General features: G+C 37.4%; 1 protein-coding gene across 2 annotated transcripts in view; it reads left to right on the forward strand.

The window, feature by feature from the left end:
- FRMD3 (FERM domain containing 3) overlaps positions 1–16,634 on the forward strand; it is a 120,896-nt gene that overhangs the window by 79,359 nt on the left and 24,903 nt on the right. For both annotated transcript variants that reach the window (XM_056514441.1, XM_056514440.1), the window contains exons 5-7: positions 4,297–4,394; positions 5,054–5,177; positions 14,849–14,936. In XM_056514441.1, coding sequence (XP_056370416.1) covers positions 4,297–4,394; positions 5,054–5,177; positions 14,849–14,936 — 310 coding nt within the window. The remainder of the gene's footprint in view (positions 1–4,296; positions 4,395–5,053; positions 5,178–14,848; positions 14,937–16,634) is intronic.

Raw genomic sequence — 16,634 nt, forward strand, 5'->3', positions numbered from 1 at the left:
TGATGCTCCTTGTAGTGTGTTGACTCTGGATGGATGCCTGGCATCCACCAAAGCCTTTCTCTCACTTTTCTCCACAGCTAGACCTCTCACAGGGGAGAGAAAATGTAATGAAGGATCCGTGAATTGAGATAAGGACCAGGAGAGATCACTCACCAAATACCACAATGGGAAAAGAGGATGCAATTTGAGACATTTATTGAAATTATTAACAAAATCGGAGCAGGATAATTAGAAGTAAAATAAGACCTTAAAAATGCCTTCCTCCCCACCCCTCCATCCTTCCCATCGCTGCCTGCTCCTTCAATGGTGCAGAGAGATGGAAAATGAGGGTTATGGTCAGTTCATCACAAGCTGTTTCTTCTGCTGCTCAGGGAGAGGAGACCTTCCTCTCCTGCACTGCTGGAGACAGTTCTCCATGAATTTCTCTGATGTGAGTCCATCTCACAAGCAGCAGCTCTCTGTGGACTGCAACATGCCACAGTCCTCCCAAAACTGCTGCAGCCTGGGACTCTTCCATGGGATGCACTCCTCCAAGGCTGCTCCAATGGGGGCTCCTCTCTCCATGGGCCTCCCATGAGTCCACAGCCTCCTCAGGCATCACAGAAGTAATTAGGTTGGAAAAGTCATCTGAGATCATCGAGTCTAACCTATGACAACACAACCTACAGTCAACTAGACTGTACCACCGAGTGCCACATCCAGTCTTTCCTTAAACAGCTCCAGGGATGGTGGCTCTACCAGTTCCTTGAGCAGCCTATTCCAAAGCCCAGTTACCCCTTCTGTGAAGAAATTCTTCCTAATGTCCAACCCAGCCTCCCCTGGTGCAGTTTAAGGTGTGTCCTCTTGTCATGTTTCTGGTTGCCTGGGAGAAGAGACCAAGCCCCACCTGGCTGAACCCTCCTTTCGTGCAGCTGTGGAAAGCAATAAGGTCTCCCCTGAGCCTCCTCTTCTCCAGGCTAAAGAGCCCCAGCTGCTCCTTGTAGCACTTGTGCTCCAGACACTTTGTCCTTCTCTGGACTCACTGCAGCACCTCTTTGCCCTTCTTGAAGTGAGGACCCCAAAACTTGACACGAGACTGTAGGCTGGCCTCACCTATGCTGAGTACAGTGGGAGAATGACTTCCCTAGTCCCTCTGGACACACTGTTCTTGATAAAGGCTGGGCTGCCTTTGGCCTTCTTGGCCACCTGTGTACACTACTGGCTCATGTTCAGCCTTTTTCTCTTCATGGCTCTGTAAAGCATAGAAAATATGTTCTCTTATTTGTGATGTTACATACTTGTATGTAGTAGTTAGTGTTTAGTGGAGATTCATATGTCTTGGCAGGAAGCCAGTGCTCCTGCAGTCTACTTGATGACATCTCCTGTGGAAGTCAAAATGCAGAGTTGGTATTCAGAATAATATGCATAAAGAACTCAAAAATTCTTCTGGGTAGAAGGGCACCCAACACAGGAATATTGTAAACACATCCATTTGCCCTCTGCCACTCTGTACCTGAGTGCACACAGTACCATGGAAAAGAGTGAGTCAAAGTCAGTCACCATGCTGAGATAACAATTTTTGAAGAATTGCTGGATCTCTGGAGGTGACCATATTTGTCAGCTAGAAAGGCTGCAACAACACTGGGAGACACATTTGCTATGGGAATAAACTAAGTTAAATTACTTGAACGAAACAAAAAACCAATATGTGGCCAAATCACAAAGTTTGGCTGTGGGAAAGCTTTCTTAGTTCTCTGAACATCTTAAAATAGATAAATTGTCTGTTAAGCAGCTAGCAACATGATCTCAGGGGGTCATGATGCCCGCTTAAAAACAAGAATAGATATTGCTGACCCTTAATCTGCATGGCAGGAAGGGCTTGGCTGACCTGAAGCTTAGTCATCTGTACTTCAAACAGATAATAGTTGGAAATGAGGTTATTCCAATGAGAGACATTTGTAAGTGTAAGCACTGAAGAATAATTTTACTAGCTTCTCGTTAAGCTTGAATACTTACTGCTATAAATCAGGTTATAATGATATGCCAGGGCTTGGAAAAAACACCTATGGTGGAAGGACACATGAAGAAGCAAAATCAGGTCTGATTTTGCAAGTTATTTCTGTAAGTGCATGCAGTTTTAAGTACATACATACACTTAAGTGAATTTAGGAGTAAGGTATACATTCATAAGTTTTTGCTCACCTGAGGCATAAATTGCTACATTAGGATTACAGGCAGTGTCTGAGCCTTTGGCAAAATTCCTCTCAATTGAAAATATATTTATCTTTTTCATTTGAAAGCACTCTAAAATCTTAGTCCTGTTCCAGGCTGCCCTTCTTGCTTTGGAGATCTCAGCCCATCTTCATAGGACAGGTGCTCCCACCCTCTTGTCAGTTTGGTGGCTCTTCTCTGGATTTGTTCCAGCAAGTCCACCTCTCTCTTGTGTTGCAGACCCCAGAGCTGGATGCAGTGCTCCAGATGGGGTGTCACCAGAGCAGAGTAGGGGGTCAGAATCCCATCCTTGATGTGCTGCTCACACCTCTTCTGATGCAGCCCAACATAGGGTTGGCTTTCTTGGCTGTGATTGTACACTCTTGGGTCATGTTGAGCTTTTCATCCACCAATGCCCCCATTCTCTTCAGGGGTGCTCTCAATTCATTCTCCATCTGGCCTGTATTTGTTCTTTGGATTGCCCTGATTCATGTGCAGGACCTTACAGCTGGCCTTGTTGAACTTCATGAGGTTTCCAAAGATGCACCTCTTAAGCCTGTCAAGGTCCCTCTGAATGGCATCACATTCCTCCAGCTGTGTTGACAGACTCCCCACACTGCTTGATTTTGTTGGGAATTGATACTGAGGATCTTTGATTGTGGTCAGCAACAAACTATTTGGTTAGAAATGACACACATTGATCTGTTGACCTCACAGCTTGGTTAACAAACCATGCTCTGAAACCTTGATTGGGCTTTTTTTTTGGCACTGCTGTAGAATACCAGTACCAACATATGGAAGTAAATTTCGGAGCTGTTACTGGACATTAGTTATGGGGTGGGGGAAAAAAGGTGATACAGAAAAAAAAAAAAAGCCTTTAAGTGCAAAGATCCTGTAAATCTTGTAATGCAGTGAAGGGATATGTTTGTAATAAGAGAAAATTGCTTTTCTCATTGATAAGTGTATCCCATTTATTGTATTCAGTAAAAATACAAAGAAAGCAAAAAAGTTTCTCTTGCCCTTCAGATAGTATTTCCAGGCTTGCTCTTGATGCAGAAGCTCATGATATCAGCAGGTAACAGAAGCAGCTAACTTGGACAAAATATATCTGACATTGCTGTTTTTCATAAATCACATTTTTATTGGCTATGCTGTATGCTGCTCAAGGTTGGAGAGGACTGGCAATGTCAAGGAATGTCCTGATGGTCTACAGAAGACACTGAGTCTTGATAGAACCCTCTAGATGGTAGATTTTGTCTAGCTGAGGCAAGGTTTAAATAGTTTATTTTCCCAGAGGGGTGAAGTGCCTAGTTAGAGTGGCTGTAACCCACTAGGTGTGAGGAAAGAAGCTGTGAGTGACTTGCTGTGCTGTGGGTTGATCCATCTATGGGAGGCTGTTCTGCAGGGGAGAAAGCAGAGGAGAAGGTGGTGACCTTGAAGCTGTGCCATTCCACATGCTGCTAGAAATAAACCTTTAAGTTCCTCTGTGGTAGAAGGCAGAGGACAGGTAGAAGGAACCTTTTGTTTTCTTCTCCCCATTTTTTTGGAGAAGGAGATGAATGGGAGAGGTGACTCCCCCTCAGGCAGGTACCCCATGCCTGTGGCTCTTAAGGTCTCATGAGGTTATTTCTGCCTTCAAACTTCATCTGGGATTCTTTACAGACAAAAAAAAAAGCCCCAAAAAAACAGAAGAGGAAAATATCATCATTGTGGTCAGTGTACTATTTTGCCTACAGCAAGGGAAAAATCTCCTTGTGTAAACCTGTATGTAATGAGAACAGGGGTGCTCAAACAAGCTTACATTACCATAATTTATTTCACATTATTAATGAGCATTGTAATAGCTATGTATTTTAAATAAAGCGTGTTCTATGGTATTTCTTAGTGGATTTTTGTTGTTTTTACTCTTATCATTTCACTGTTATTGAAAAAAAATCTATTTACCTATATTTTTTCTTTGTGGTTGTTTTTTGCCTCTTTTCCCTGCTATGTAAGACAACAAGAGAAAGATCCAAAATAGCTGCAGCAATTGGTTTTACACTGATACGTTAGAAATGTTACAAAAAGATAGCATGTTGCTTCTTAATTTTTAAAATTATATTTCAGATACCTCTTATATCTACAAATAAAAAGGGACATTTTTCATGGTCGTTTGCTGTGTTCCTTTTCTGATGCTGCCTACTTGGGTGCCTGTATTGTCCAAGGTAAGTATGAGCATCAGGCTTCTTTAAATACTTCACTTTATATGATAAAGTTCATTTTATTCTGCCTTAAGGTGAATGAAGCTCTTAATGCATTACAAAGCAGTCAAAACTGAGCCCAGACTTTATTAAACAAGGCTCATTCAGAAAATTAGTACACAAAGTGTCAGGTTTGGGTTCCTAAGTGACACATCTTTTAGAAGAGCAATCAAGTTCTGCCCAGTACCTTGATTAACGTTGTGGCCTGTGTTTCTCTTCTATAATAGAATTAGGACCAGTCAGTGCCAGTGCAGATAAATCATGTGAAAAAGGGGAGAATCAGGAGTGCATTATTTTAGTTCTGTCTGGTACCAGAATAATAGGTACTCAAAGGGGAGCATTGCCAATGCTTCTGTTTTACAGAAAATAATTCAGCATTGCTTATTAATGCAGTAGTTACTAAGGCATTGAACTTCTCTTGAGACTCATTGGTTAAAGTGACAGTTACAAGGATTTTGTTGTTTCAGTTAATTATAAATTCCTCCAAGAAGCATTTCTTGTGAGATGCTAGATTCATACTGAGTATGGAAGTACCTTGAATTACACTGCATTTACTGAATTCTTTCCCTGTTAATTATTGTTGCAATTCAATTTTTTTGTTTTTGTATTTTGGATCTGTTCAGCTGAGCTTGGTGATTATGATCCTGATGAACACCCAGAGAATTACATCAATGACTTCAAGATTTTTCCCAAGCAGTCACAAAAGCTTGAGAAGAAAATAGCTGAAATGCATAAGAATGAATTCAGGTAATTTATAATGCTGTTTGGTAAAGAGACAGCTAAGAAATACTTTTATCTGCTTCCAAGTAGTGCATGTTAACTTAGGAGGGTTTGTTCCATGAATTATAATAGAAGCTCTACCAATATCCTGTCTGATAGGCTGTGTTTGAAAATGCGGTTTCAGCTTAGGGGGTTTTCTTTTCCTGTTAAACTTCATTAATCATAGCTGATTCCTGCATGACTGCTGGTAATTTAGACTTCATTTGTTTGGAATGTAGGTCTGCTTAGTGGGAACAGCTCTCAGATCAGAGCTGCTCTAGCTGATTAGTGGAATAAAACCTTTCATTTAGGGAGCACACGTTTTTTGTTCAGAATTTCTGTCTGAGCTGCGATTCTGAAATTCTTGACAGATATTGACCTGATTGAAACTATAATTAGGTTATTTTACCTGTAGGTGGTTAACATAGTGGTGAATTGCACAGAAATGTATTTAAGTAACTTCCTTGGAAGACTAAGGGGATGAGGTTTAGAACTCTCTGCATGCTCTTTCTTGTGTTCTGAACTTTTAATACTGTAAAAAGGCAAAGGAGGAAACAGATTAGTCAGTCTTTTGGTTTTTAAGTTAAACGAGTTTCAGGAGAGGAGCAGTGAGTTAGCTGTGCAACTATACCCTCTTCAGGGCTGTCAGTGAATGACATGCAGAGTGTGGAGGGAGATTTTATGAGCCCCTCGGCATCTTGATTAGTTGAGGGTAGTCCTCAGAACACGGGGAAAGGCATAGGATGTGCAGAAAATCAAATGAAAGCAAATGGTTAATTACACAATGTAGAATGACAGTTTTTATTGATTATAAGGCCATTTGCACATGCTTACCCTGTGTTTTGTTTTCATATTTCAATATATGCAAAGAAAGAAGAAAAATTCCTTTTCAGGAGACTTAAACCTTAAAACACTTTTTATTTCCAGAGGCCTCTAAAATGTGTTTTTCAAATGAAGTGCAACATTCATGACCATAAGCTTGCTAGTATTAATGCGTCTTCTTTTTTTTCCTTCCTGCAATCTATATAGTTTCTTTGTATTTCTTTCAGTGAAACAATGTTTTTAATGGCTTATATCTAACATTTTTAACGTAATCCAACCTGCACTGTACACAGACCTATAGAAATAACATTTTAAAACAAGATCAATTTCTTTTACTGTCAGTATTTTTCCATACAGTGTCTACAGATTTCCAAAGGATAATTCAGTCTTAATTACAAACCAAGATATTTCATCAGTTAAGCCATGGTGCAATTGAAAAATCTGATAAATTCAGTCTTTCAATAACAGGCTCATGCTCTGCTTAATGTTAGGAGAAGGAAAACTGGTAGGCCAGTGCTGGTGGTTTTTAAGTTTTATAGCAGTGGGAGAGATGTATTTTTCTGTGTTGGTTTGCTTTTTCATGTATGTGTAATTCTGCACATCCTTTGTGGGTGTAACAATCTAGTTCTCTTGTTATGAGTAACCAGACATATTTTTAGCTCATCTTTTAAATCCTCTTTCCTGTTGGTGTAGTCTGTCTGATCCTGTGATAATAAATATTACAAATTTTCACAGAGATCTCTCTGGAATTTTCCAGGTCCTGAATTCCTCCCATCAGTGGTTGCTCAGCACGAGGCTGTCCCTGTATTTCTTCAGTAGTCTTGTCAAGGGACATCATTCACAATTACCTTTTGGAAATCAGATGGTATCAGGCTGACTTTTTTGCTTGTGGATCTGCTGGTTCCTACAAGAAAAAAAAAAAAAAAACCAAAAAATAAACAAACCAGAACAAAAAAAAAAACCAGAAACAGACCACAGGAAAAAAAAAAACAACAACAACAACAAAAAAACCCCAAACCAAACAAAAAAAACCCAAACCCAAAAACCAGTTATTTGAGACCTAATTATGAATTATAGCAGAATTCTTTTCATATATTCCACTTATATATTCCTTAATTTGCTTTCTATTCTATACTTTACTGTTTGGATTTCAGCATATCTAGCAGCAAAAAAAATTATAGAAAAAACCAGTATTCTCTATGACATTGATTAGCACATGTGCTTCAATGCATTCCCTAGCAAGTCAAATTTTCTGACAACAATTAATATTGTGGTGCTCAGTGAGTGTTTTTAAAAGGTGCAGGGGGTTCCTCAGGTCTTTTCTTACAAGATGCTGGAGTGACATGTTAGCTGACAGCTTACATGTGAGCAGAGCAGATGAGACTGAGAGCCTTTTCAATCCAGCTGCCATTCATCTGCCTTCAGAGTTGTTACCTCTCTGTTTCGGCTCTGTGAGCCAGAGTCTTTGTTTTCTTCACTTGTGTAAACAAACAGAGATGATGACATCTCTCTCCAGCAGTAGACTCCCATATCACCAAAGCCCTGGGGCTTGGAAGAGGCCAGTTCTTCTCTAAATCCTGTGTCAACATCCTTGAAGCCTGTTCATTTCTTTGGGTGGTTTTTTGGGGAGGGGTGGGGGGAGGTGTTTTCTTTAATTTTTTTAATTTTTTTTTTTTGTTTTGTTTTGTTTTGTTTTGTTTTTTTTTTTTTTATTTTTATTTTTTTTTATTTTTTGTCCTTTTGGGTGTTTTTTTGTTTTTTTTTTTTGTTGTAGAGGGGTGAGGTGGCATTTATTTTTTCCTTTTGTTTTTTTAAAGAACTCACTGGTTGAAACTGAAGCCATTTTTCTATCCTGTCTGAAAACTAATATTCCGTTTTTAGTTCTGATGTGAAATATTGCACCATGTATTTATGGAAGAGTTAAGCCTTGAATTTATCTGAAAGCCCCCCCACAAATATTTACTTTTTCAAAGTTACATGACCTGCTCCAATGCCTGTTTTCAATGCTGACCTCATATAGGTAAATACAAGTTATTTTTTATTTCCTTAGATGGCCAATGTGGATGCAGGTTTAAGATACTGAGTGTTACTGAACTGGTTATTGTCTCTACTTTGTTTATAAAATACTTTGCAGGAGTCATATGTGAAAGACTGTCTTTTGGGAGAAGAAAATTTTCCTCTGAGGATGTGAAATAACTGCCATTTTCTGATAACTATCTGAAAAACCATTTAAAGTGTTAAGCTAATGGGAGTATTTTCTTGAACACCAGAGTAACAAATTAATGCTTGTCCTTGATCCATGCTAATTGAGAAGTTTTGTTTAAATTTGTTTAGAAAGTCATGTGACAGTTTTATCCTTTGCTGTATCACCTGCATTGTAACTACTCAGTGAGGATTTAGGTGCTTTCCTGCACTGTTTTTACTCTACTGTGCTCCCTTAGCCATCCCATCAGTGCTCGTGTGGCTTTTACACTGCTGCCAGCAGGAGCACAGAATATCCCAGTCTCCACTGCTGTGGCTCTCCAGCTCTTGTCAGCTCTCAGTGGAGCCACTGACAAGCACAGCTATGAATGTTACTGTCTGAGTCCAATCTGGGAGCCTGTCCTAGAGGACTTGGCAGGGATTGATAGAAAATGCTTTTTTTGTGAGTGTTAATATAATTTCATTAAGATTAAACAACTCCTTGCATGATGAGTACATTGAAATTTAGCATATGTTGGATACATTAAAAAGCACTAAAACTAAATTATGATTTAGCAAGTCCAGAATAAGGTGGATTTATTTTATTTAAGTGCTTCCCACAATTAAAAGTACATATTATATGGTTTTATGTGTAGTGCTGGTAGCCTGATCATATACACTCTGTATTCAGCTTCCTGTACTACTCTACATTGGTATCTAGCAGCTTCATATACACAAAGGGAGTTCAATTGAAAGGACAGTGTGCTCCAAAACTTGCAAGTCACATTGGAGGAGACAGAAGCCACTTTTCCAGGATCAAGGATCTGCTGAGGTTTATGTGGAGCTGAGTGGGATATCTGGAAAAGAGCAGGGCTCGGGCTGCTGCAGAGATAAGAGCCTGCTGTCTCAGAGTTTCCCAGTGCAATCATTTAGATTTGTCTATCAATCCATGTATTGGCAATTGTCACTGCTTAAAAAGGAACTAATTCTCTAAGTATCAAAACATCATTGTATGTGGTGTAATAGTAAACAATTTGTTTCTACAAATTTGTTGCTACATTTTCCCAGTGTTCTCACTCCAGAATTGGTATCAGTTGTAATCTGGATGAATGAAAAAGATTGTTGGACTGTAGTCACCTAGTCCTTTCCCTGAAGAATTCCATGTATGCTTATTTCCTCAAAGCTCAAAGGAGTGTGCTTAAAACCAATTCAAATCAAGGAGCTGTTCTTGTAATTCTGGTTTCACTAACTAGAGAATAACATGAGTGAGTTTGTTTTCTTGTGGGTTTGTTTTTTTTTTTGTTTTTTTTTTTTTTTTTTTTTTTTTTTTTTTTTTTTTTTTTTTTTTTAATTAATGTTTGCACGGTACAAAGAATATTTCCAGAAGCTTTGGGGTGAGGCACAGCTTTCCCTGAGCAGGAATTTAACGGAAGAGGCAGTTGTAGCAGTAATCTAGAGAAGGGAACTTTGCAGACAAAAGAGTTGTCTTTCCCATTCTCTTTTCAAAAACTGAAAAGATATATCAATACATGGGACTTTTCTATTTATATAATTCCAAGAAGTATTCAGTAAAAAGGATAATCTGCTTAAGTTGAAAAGGTTGTAACATTTACGGCAACATTGATAATTTTTTAGCCTTAGGAGAGATTTTTCTTGTGTGTATGTGCACTTGAACATGCACTGCATTTTTTTAACTTCTTTATTCCCTGGGAAGAGTGGTCATAATCATGATCTGCAAATGTCATTGTTTTTATCATGCTAATTGTTATCTGTCTCATGGTGAGGTTTGGATTCAGGTTCTGCATACTTAACACACTGATATCTTCAGATGTCTGTGTGAAATTTTAAAATGTACTGATTTCTTCATTGGCTGGAAGGAACTGTTTCCTCTGCTCCATTCCTCCCTCCTAATCTCTTCTCTGTTTGGGGAAGGCTTTATGGGCTGGGTGTGTCTGGACCAGAAATATTAATCTACTGTGATAATAAAACCAGAAAGCTTAGTAGATTTCTCTGCATCATGGAATTATTAAATATTTTAAATTAATATTAGGTAAATTAAAACTGTATCTCTTCTGTAAATGTATTCTGTCTTTGAACTTAAAGCTGTCTGTGTCACTGTGTCAATTTGACAAGTAAAGGTAAAATACTAATGTCTGAACACAGACTTCAGAGATAGCTTCTCAGTCTGATCTCTGAAGGCACATGAGTAATTTGAAATGTTCTGGTAGAAGGAGTTATGTGAGTGGCACACATCAACACAGCATGCATGCTCTAAAATTAAACCCATAAGCATTTAATGGACTCAGTAGAAGGGTTTGATTATGGTTTTAACGTGGTTATTTGGGTTTTACTCAGATTCTGACTGTCTGAGAGGAAAAACAACTTTGCAGTAAACTTGATATTTAAGTGTTCTGCAGCTTTCTAAGTTTGGTATATTTCAGCAATTTTCAATAATTAATTTAATTTCTAGATGATAAAGTTTCTTTTCATATACAGACCCATTTAAAAGCTTTCCTCTGCCCTGCCAGGCTGGACAGTTCCTGGGGAGCTTTACTGCTGCTTGGGCAATATGATGAGTCTTATTTTTCTGATAAACTGAACCACAGCCTACAAGGCAATTTCATTTACCAGTGCCTTCATTTAGTGCTTTTCTTTGAAATTATCATCACCACTGTGCTAGTTTTTCCACTACAACTAAAACATTAGCAATCATGGCAGGTTTATTTCAATGCCACATAGCACTGCTATTGTGACTAAAAATAACAAAAATACATTATTTAAAAACATCTCCACTATCTGCCAAAATATTCTCAGTTTAAAGTAAGAGCTGATGAAGACCATTAGCACTGTAATTTTATAAAAATTGGAGTCTCAGCTACATGTAAAAAGATTTAAAGATACAACAGCAGAAATGTTTTCATATAGTAAGCAGTTTTGTGTTCAGTGTACAGTGCAGCTAAATGCACAGTTTCTTTAGCAGAGTTCTAGCTGTATTTTAGATTAAAAGGAAACCCAAGTAACTCAGTTCTGCTGGGAAATGTCCTCTAAAAGCTCTGGATACAACAGCAAGAATATTTACTTCCTTCTGGAAGTTGTTGCTTTTGTCTCTCCTGAGATCACAGTGAAACATGTACATGATTGCATGGCAGGGCAAAGAGTGGTTAATGGAGACTGAGCCTGTGTTGTTTAAAGCATTATGGCTGGTGTCCCTGGCTTGCAGGTGAATATATAATGTCTCTAGAGGCCAGAGCATTGTGTACGTATTTATTTATTTATTCCTTTATTAAAATACATTAGTACACCTTACAGACCGCAAATGTCCAGAAATTAAACGTAGATAGTACATACTCTGCTAGAGTATTGCTATTGTATTCTGCAACAAGTTCCTTTTCTTGACATAGAGATGAGCTGAAAGGGTGGACTGTAATTTTTATTATTACTACTTTGCTAATAGTAGTAATATCCCACAGTCAGTGAGGGAATCAGAGATGAGAAATCAAATTACCTCATTAATGCGCTCAGGAACCAAGAGGATGAAAATAGCATTGAAAATGTTCTTCCTTTGCTGTTTTTGCTACATGGTCTTCTTTGTCAAAAGGAGTTAATGCTCAGTCCTGTGCTATTTCATCCTTAACTTGCATTAATATTCATGACTTCTGTATGTAACAGATATATACTTCAAAGCAAAGGTATAAAAGGGAGAAACTTCTGGAATGAATTGGTGTTGGCAGTGAGTGCAGCAAGTAGACCATCACTGTGACACACCCTGGAAGTTGCTCCCTGTTGAGCTTCCTTGCCTTTGAAGTGCTTCAGGGTTGGGGACCCTGTGGGGAATAAAAAGAGCTTTTACATCCCCTAGTGCATACTTCTCATGAGCCTCAAGTTAAAACAGAATGTTTTGCATACTTCTCAGTGTTCTACTGAAGTGTTTGTTTCATTAAAATTTTATTAGGAACTTTTGGATTGATTGATTCCTAGGTTGAATCATTAATTCATAGTTAATGGCTGTGGAATTCTAATTTAACAAATAATCCAGTTTTTTATCATTTGTGTGGTTTTTGGTCCTGTTCAATACCTTTGCCATGCAGTGGATGGCTGCTGTAGTGCCTGCAACATATAGAAAGAGAATATATCTTTCTCTTAATGCTGAATTAATACTGAAAAATAAGGTCAAGAGCAGTGAATGCAGTGAGAGACCTGAATTTTCTGAGAGTACTGAGTTCTAAAAGAGTAAATATGTGTTGCCAAAATATTCCTGGGGTTTCCATTGTAAAACACTTGCGTAAGTGAATACACTATAAATTCTTTTGTAGGGCTGTTTGTTGCATTTTGAAAGCTTAAGGGCTTTTTAACAAAGCACATCAAAGGCATATCTAATGCTAGATTAGTGATTGATAAAAAAGTTGACTGCTGATAGGATTTGTTACAGTTATATTTTTATTTAGTAAGAAAAATTTCATTACTAAGTTACCCACGAAAAGCATATTATCAAGGCTTAGTTGTTAATCCTCTGATAAGAGACGAATGAGGATTTTTTCATTTGATATTGTCCTTGACTCTTGTGCTTTGTGATGCTCTTTTAAGGCTTTGCACTGTAGCCATTTGATTAGTCTGTAATCGGATAAGATCGAATTTGTCCCTGTCTGCTGCTTTTTTTTCCCCAAACGCCACAGCTTGCTTCAGTTGACATACACAAAAGCATCATAGTAGCAAGGATATAGGGGAGGAGAGCCTGATAATACTTTTTAAAATGTCTCTTTAATAGTAATACCAAGCTGAGATTTTTTTTCCCCATTTGAATATGCCAACTCCCCAAACCACATTGTTGCAACCTATTTCTCACTTTTTGAAGACTATTCTTTGTACTAGCAAATAGAGGTAGTAAAAAAATGCATTTTGTAATCCTTTGTTTTTTGTAAAGCACAATATCTAATAAGCAACCAAATGAATTGTTTGGCTTTTCACTATGCAACATAACTATTCTAGGTAATTTAGGTCAAACTAATTAATTACTGGTACATGAAATAAACTTGTTGCCTTTTTAGGGGTCATTTATGGTCTTACAGTTGTGATGACACAAAAAGTTGTGATTTAGTAGCATTTAAAATGGAGAAAAAGCTTAATAGAGCTACCAAAAAATGGAGTGGAAAAATAAGAATTTTTGTTTTGATTGCTGCTTTTGTGCTGCTTTCTCCTTAAATATTAGCTGTGTAAATACACATCTGTAATTTTTGGTGTTGCCCTTAATACATGCTCTTCCCCATTGGCAAGTGGTGAAAAAGAGACCAAAACAGGAAAGAGAAAGAAGGCCACTTCTTCTCTAACAGGTAGATTTTTTTAAATTTAGAAGTAAAACATCCACAAAAATGTGATCTGAAATAAACTGAAGGTTGTGTAGTGTCAAATAAATACTTAAGATACTTAATATCCAAGAAATGTTGTGGGGTTGATTAGGAGATGATAAACAGTGAAGTAAAAATGAGCAATTTTAAAACTTTGTAACAGAAATGGATAGTGACACATTGCCATAGGTCCTTGTCCTGATATGTTCAAAATAATATTTGATGCTAGATATTGCTTTAATTGTTAAACTGAACTTTGGGCCAGATCCTGGATATCATGCATTAATACTTGTTGGTTTCTACCTGATGGGGAATAACAGGCTTTCAGGGAAATTATGCTACAACAATACACAGTGAAGTATTAAATGCCAATTCCTGTTTGCAATCAGGAGGACTGACTCACAAAACAAAAAATTCAGGTGTAGAGTAATGTTTGACTATGATCGTTGATATTTGAAAATTTTTTTATGGCTTTTTTTTTTTTTTTTCATAATTGGCATGGAAAGTATTTATGAGATCTGGCTTTCTAGAGGTCCTAGGCACTGTTCCTGATCATAAAACCGTATTGTCTATCAAAATCATACACTCTAGTTCATACAGATACAGAAATGAAATAGTACTTGAAAGAGTTCACTTTCAAATAATCCTTGTAAGTCTGTGTTAGAGTTTATTGTAATGGCAGTAGTTTCCTAAAATCAGATAAAACTTACTCTAGACCCCAAGTCTTCATGCCACTTTTCAGGCTTTAGTGTATATTTGCTGTTGATTATAGGCACCCTAAAAATAGGGGTGTATAAATGGAAACACTGACAGATCTGAGCTATCATGTTGGTAGCAGGCCCTGCTATAATTAGGCATACATCTGAGTAGGCAGTGAAATATGAATGCTGTGTTTATACCTTGCACTGGAAGGAATGTTTGTTAATCTGCACAATCCTTTCAAATGATATGGGGAGCAAAAGTTTGTGGAAAAAAAGATGCTGAGGTTGATTTCATATTCAGGCTGACATGAGAGTATATCAAAAGACAAGAAATACTTGCAGAATATTAGATAATTCTGGTTAGTTGTGGTTATCTTGGCATTTATTAAAAAATCAAAATTTACCTGAAAACATCAGCCACTGTACAATTCAGCAGAAGAAAAGATGTTAAAAGTTTTCTATCTTTTTATTACAAACAAAACATGGTTGAAATAGTTTAAATATCAGTAAAAACTCTTCTTTCCTCTGTCTTTAGGCATTTTAACTCTTCAGCCAAAAAGTTTTTCTCCTATTTTTTTTAGCTGTCAAAGAATTTTTTCTTTTATGATTTCAGAGGACAGAGCCCAGCTGTTGCTGAATTTAACTTGCTTCTTAAAGCAAATTCTCTGGAAACTTATGGTGTTGATCCTCACCCTTGCAAGGTAACATTTCTTTTTACTAACTTTTAATAAAAATGTTCTCTTTACTAACATTTAGTTAAAAGAGAGTAATGCAATTGATTTAGCTCTGGTTTTTATCCAGGCACAAATAGGGAGCAATTTCTAAAAAAGCTGCCCTGGAACTACATATTATGCTTAAGCCTTGGAAGAGCACTGCCTGGTTAACATTTCTGCATCAGTCAAAAATAGGGTCTCTCCAGAGGAAGCAGAATATCACAGGAGGATCTAGTAGGTTGTAATGGCATAAACTCTGATTATATTCCATAATTTCTTTGCATTCAGTGTGAAGATTTCTTTTAATTACTCCAGGCATGAAATATTTTTTGTTTGCCAAGATTTTCAGGATTCATCATTATTTTGACAAGATGATGCAACACTCTGATACTCCATGGTAGATCAGTTTTTCAAACACCATCAAAATATACAAATCTTAGGAAGAACAGTGAGCCAAATGTAGAAGAAGGAGAACCCACTTCCCATCCCCACTTCCCACTTTGTTATTTTGTGGTCCTCTATAAGAAGGTGATCTTAATTACCAGTTCTGATTATCTTGTGTGAGTGCATTTTTAATTACTTGGTTATATCTGCATAATCTGCAGTGTTTATTTTTAGAGAGACTTGCTTTGTGTTTTAACTGCTGCTTTTGCTTTGGCTTGTGTATTATCTCTTCTGCTGGGACTGCAGTACTGTTTAGTTGGCTGTTCTGGTGATGAGCATCCTTGAGCACTCAGCTCTAACACAAAACTGCATAATATTTTGGATATACTTTGTCAGAAATGGTTCTTCTTTGTGAAAGACAGGGTCTGGGTCAGACATTATTGAAGTCAGTGATGTAGTAAAGTTTACTTTGAGACTATACTGCAGATTTTCAAAAGGCATCCCAGAAACTGAGGCATAACTAGCTCAGAATTATTTCTTTACCTATGTGGCAGTTTTGTAGTGTGGGGGACAATCAGAAGTTCATCACCCATGCCTAAGGAAAATTTGTCTGTCTTCTGGACAGACAAGGTTTCAAAGCAAGGTTCTTTCCTGCTCCTTATGACATGCTCCTCTCAGTTCTGTGGTTGCTACTCCAGAACCATCTCTGTTTCTGTTCCTCTTTACTTTGTTGATAAAACATAAGGCATAATAAAGTAGATTATCTTTAGCAAGATGAGGGTATGGAACTTGGGATGGACAGAAAATTCAGTTAATATAAAATTCAGCTCAATCATTAATCAAAAATGATAAGCCAGAACTTTTATTATGGAGTTATATCTTTAAAATTTTCTTTTCTATTTCAAAGGCAAGCACCAGTATTTCTTCTGGTTTGTACTGAAGAGTAAATGAGTACAAAACAGAAGCTTTTGTTATTAAATGCTGTTGGTAAGCAGTATTTCCAATACACCACCTTACAAGGGAACAAGGTATTGTGAAACTTAAAAAATATCAGCAATTGAAGCAGATATGAATCCCTGGTTTGTAGTTAGTCCTCCTTTTAAGAACGGGACATACACAGTAATATGTTTTCAATAAATTTGATAAGTCTATCTAAGGAGTCCCTATTGTCATGAGCTGCAGGTAGATGGAAACAAAGCATAACATGCTGTTACTGAAATGCCTAGAAATAAATGAGGTCTTTATTGCCAAGGGCAGTTTTTTCCTTTAGAAGTGTACATTTAGAAGGCAAAATTTGTTTGG

Source organism: Oenanthe melanoleuca, chromosome Z (genome assembly GCF_029582105.1).
Source record: "Oenanthe melanoleuca isolate GR-GAL-2019-014 chromosome Z, OMel1.0, whole genome shotgun sequence".
Classification (NCBI taxonomy): domain Eukaryota; kingdom Metazoa; phylum Chordata; class Aves; order Passeriformes; family Muscicapidae; genus Oenanthe; species Oenanthe melanoleuca.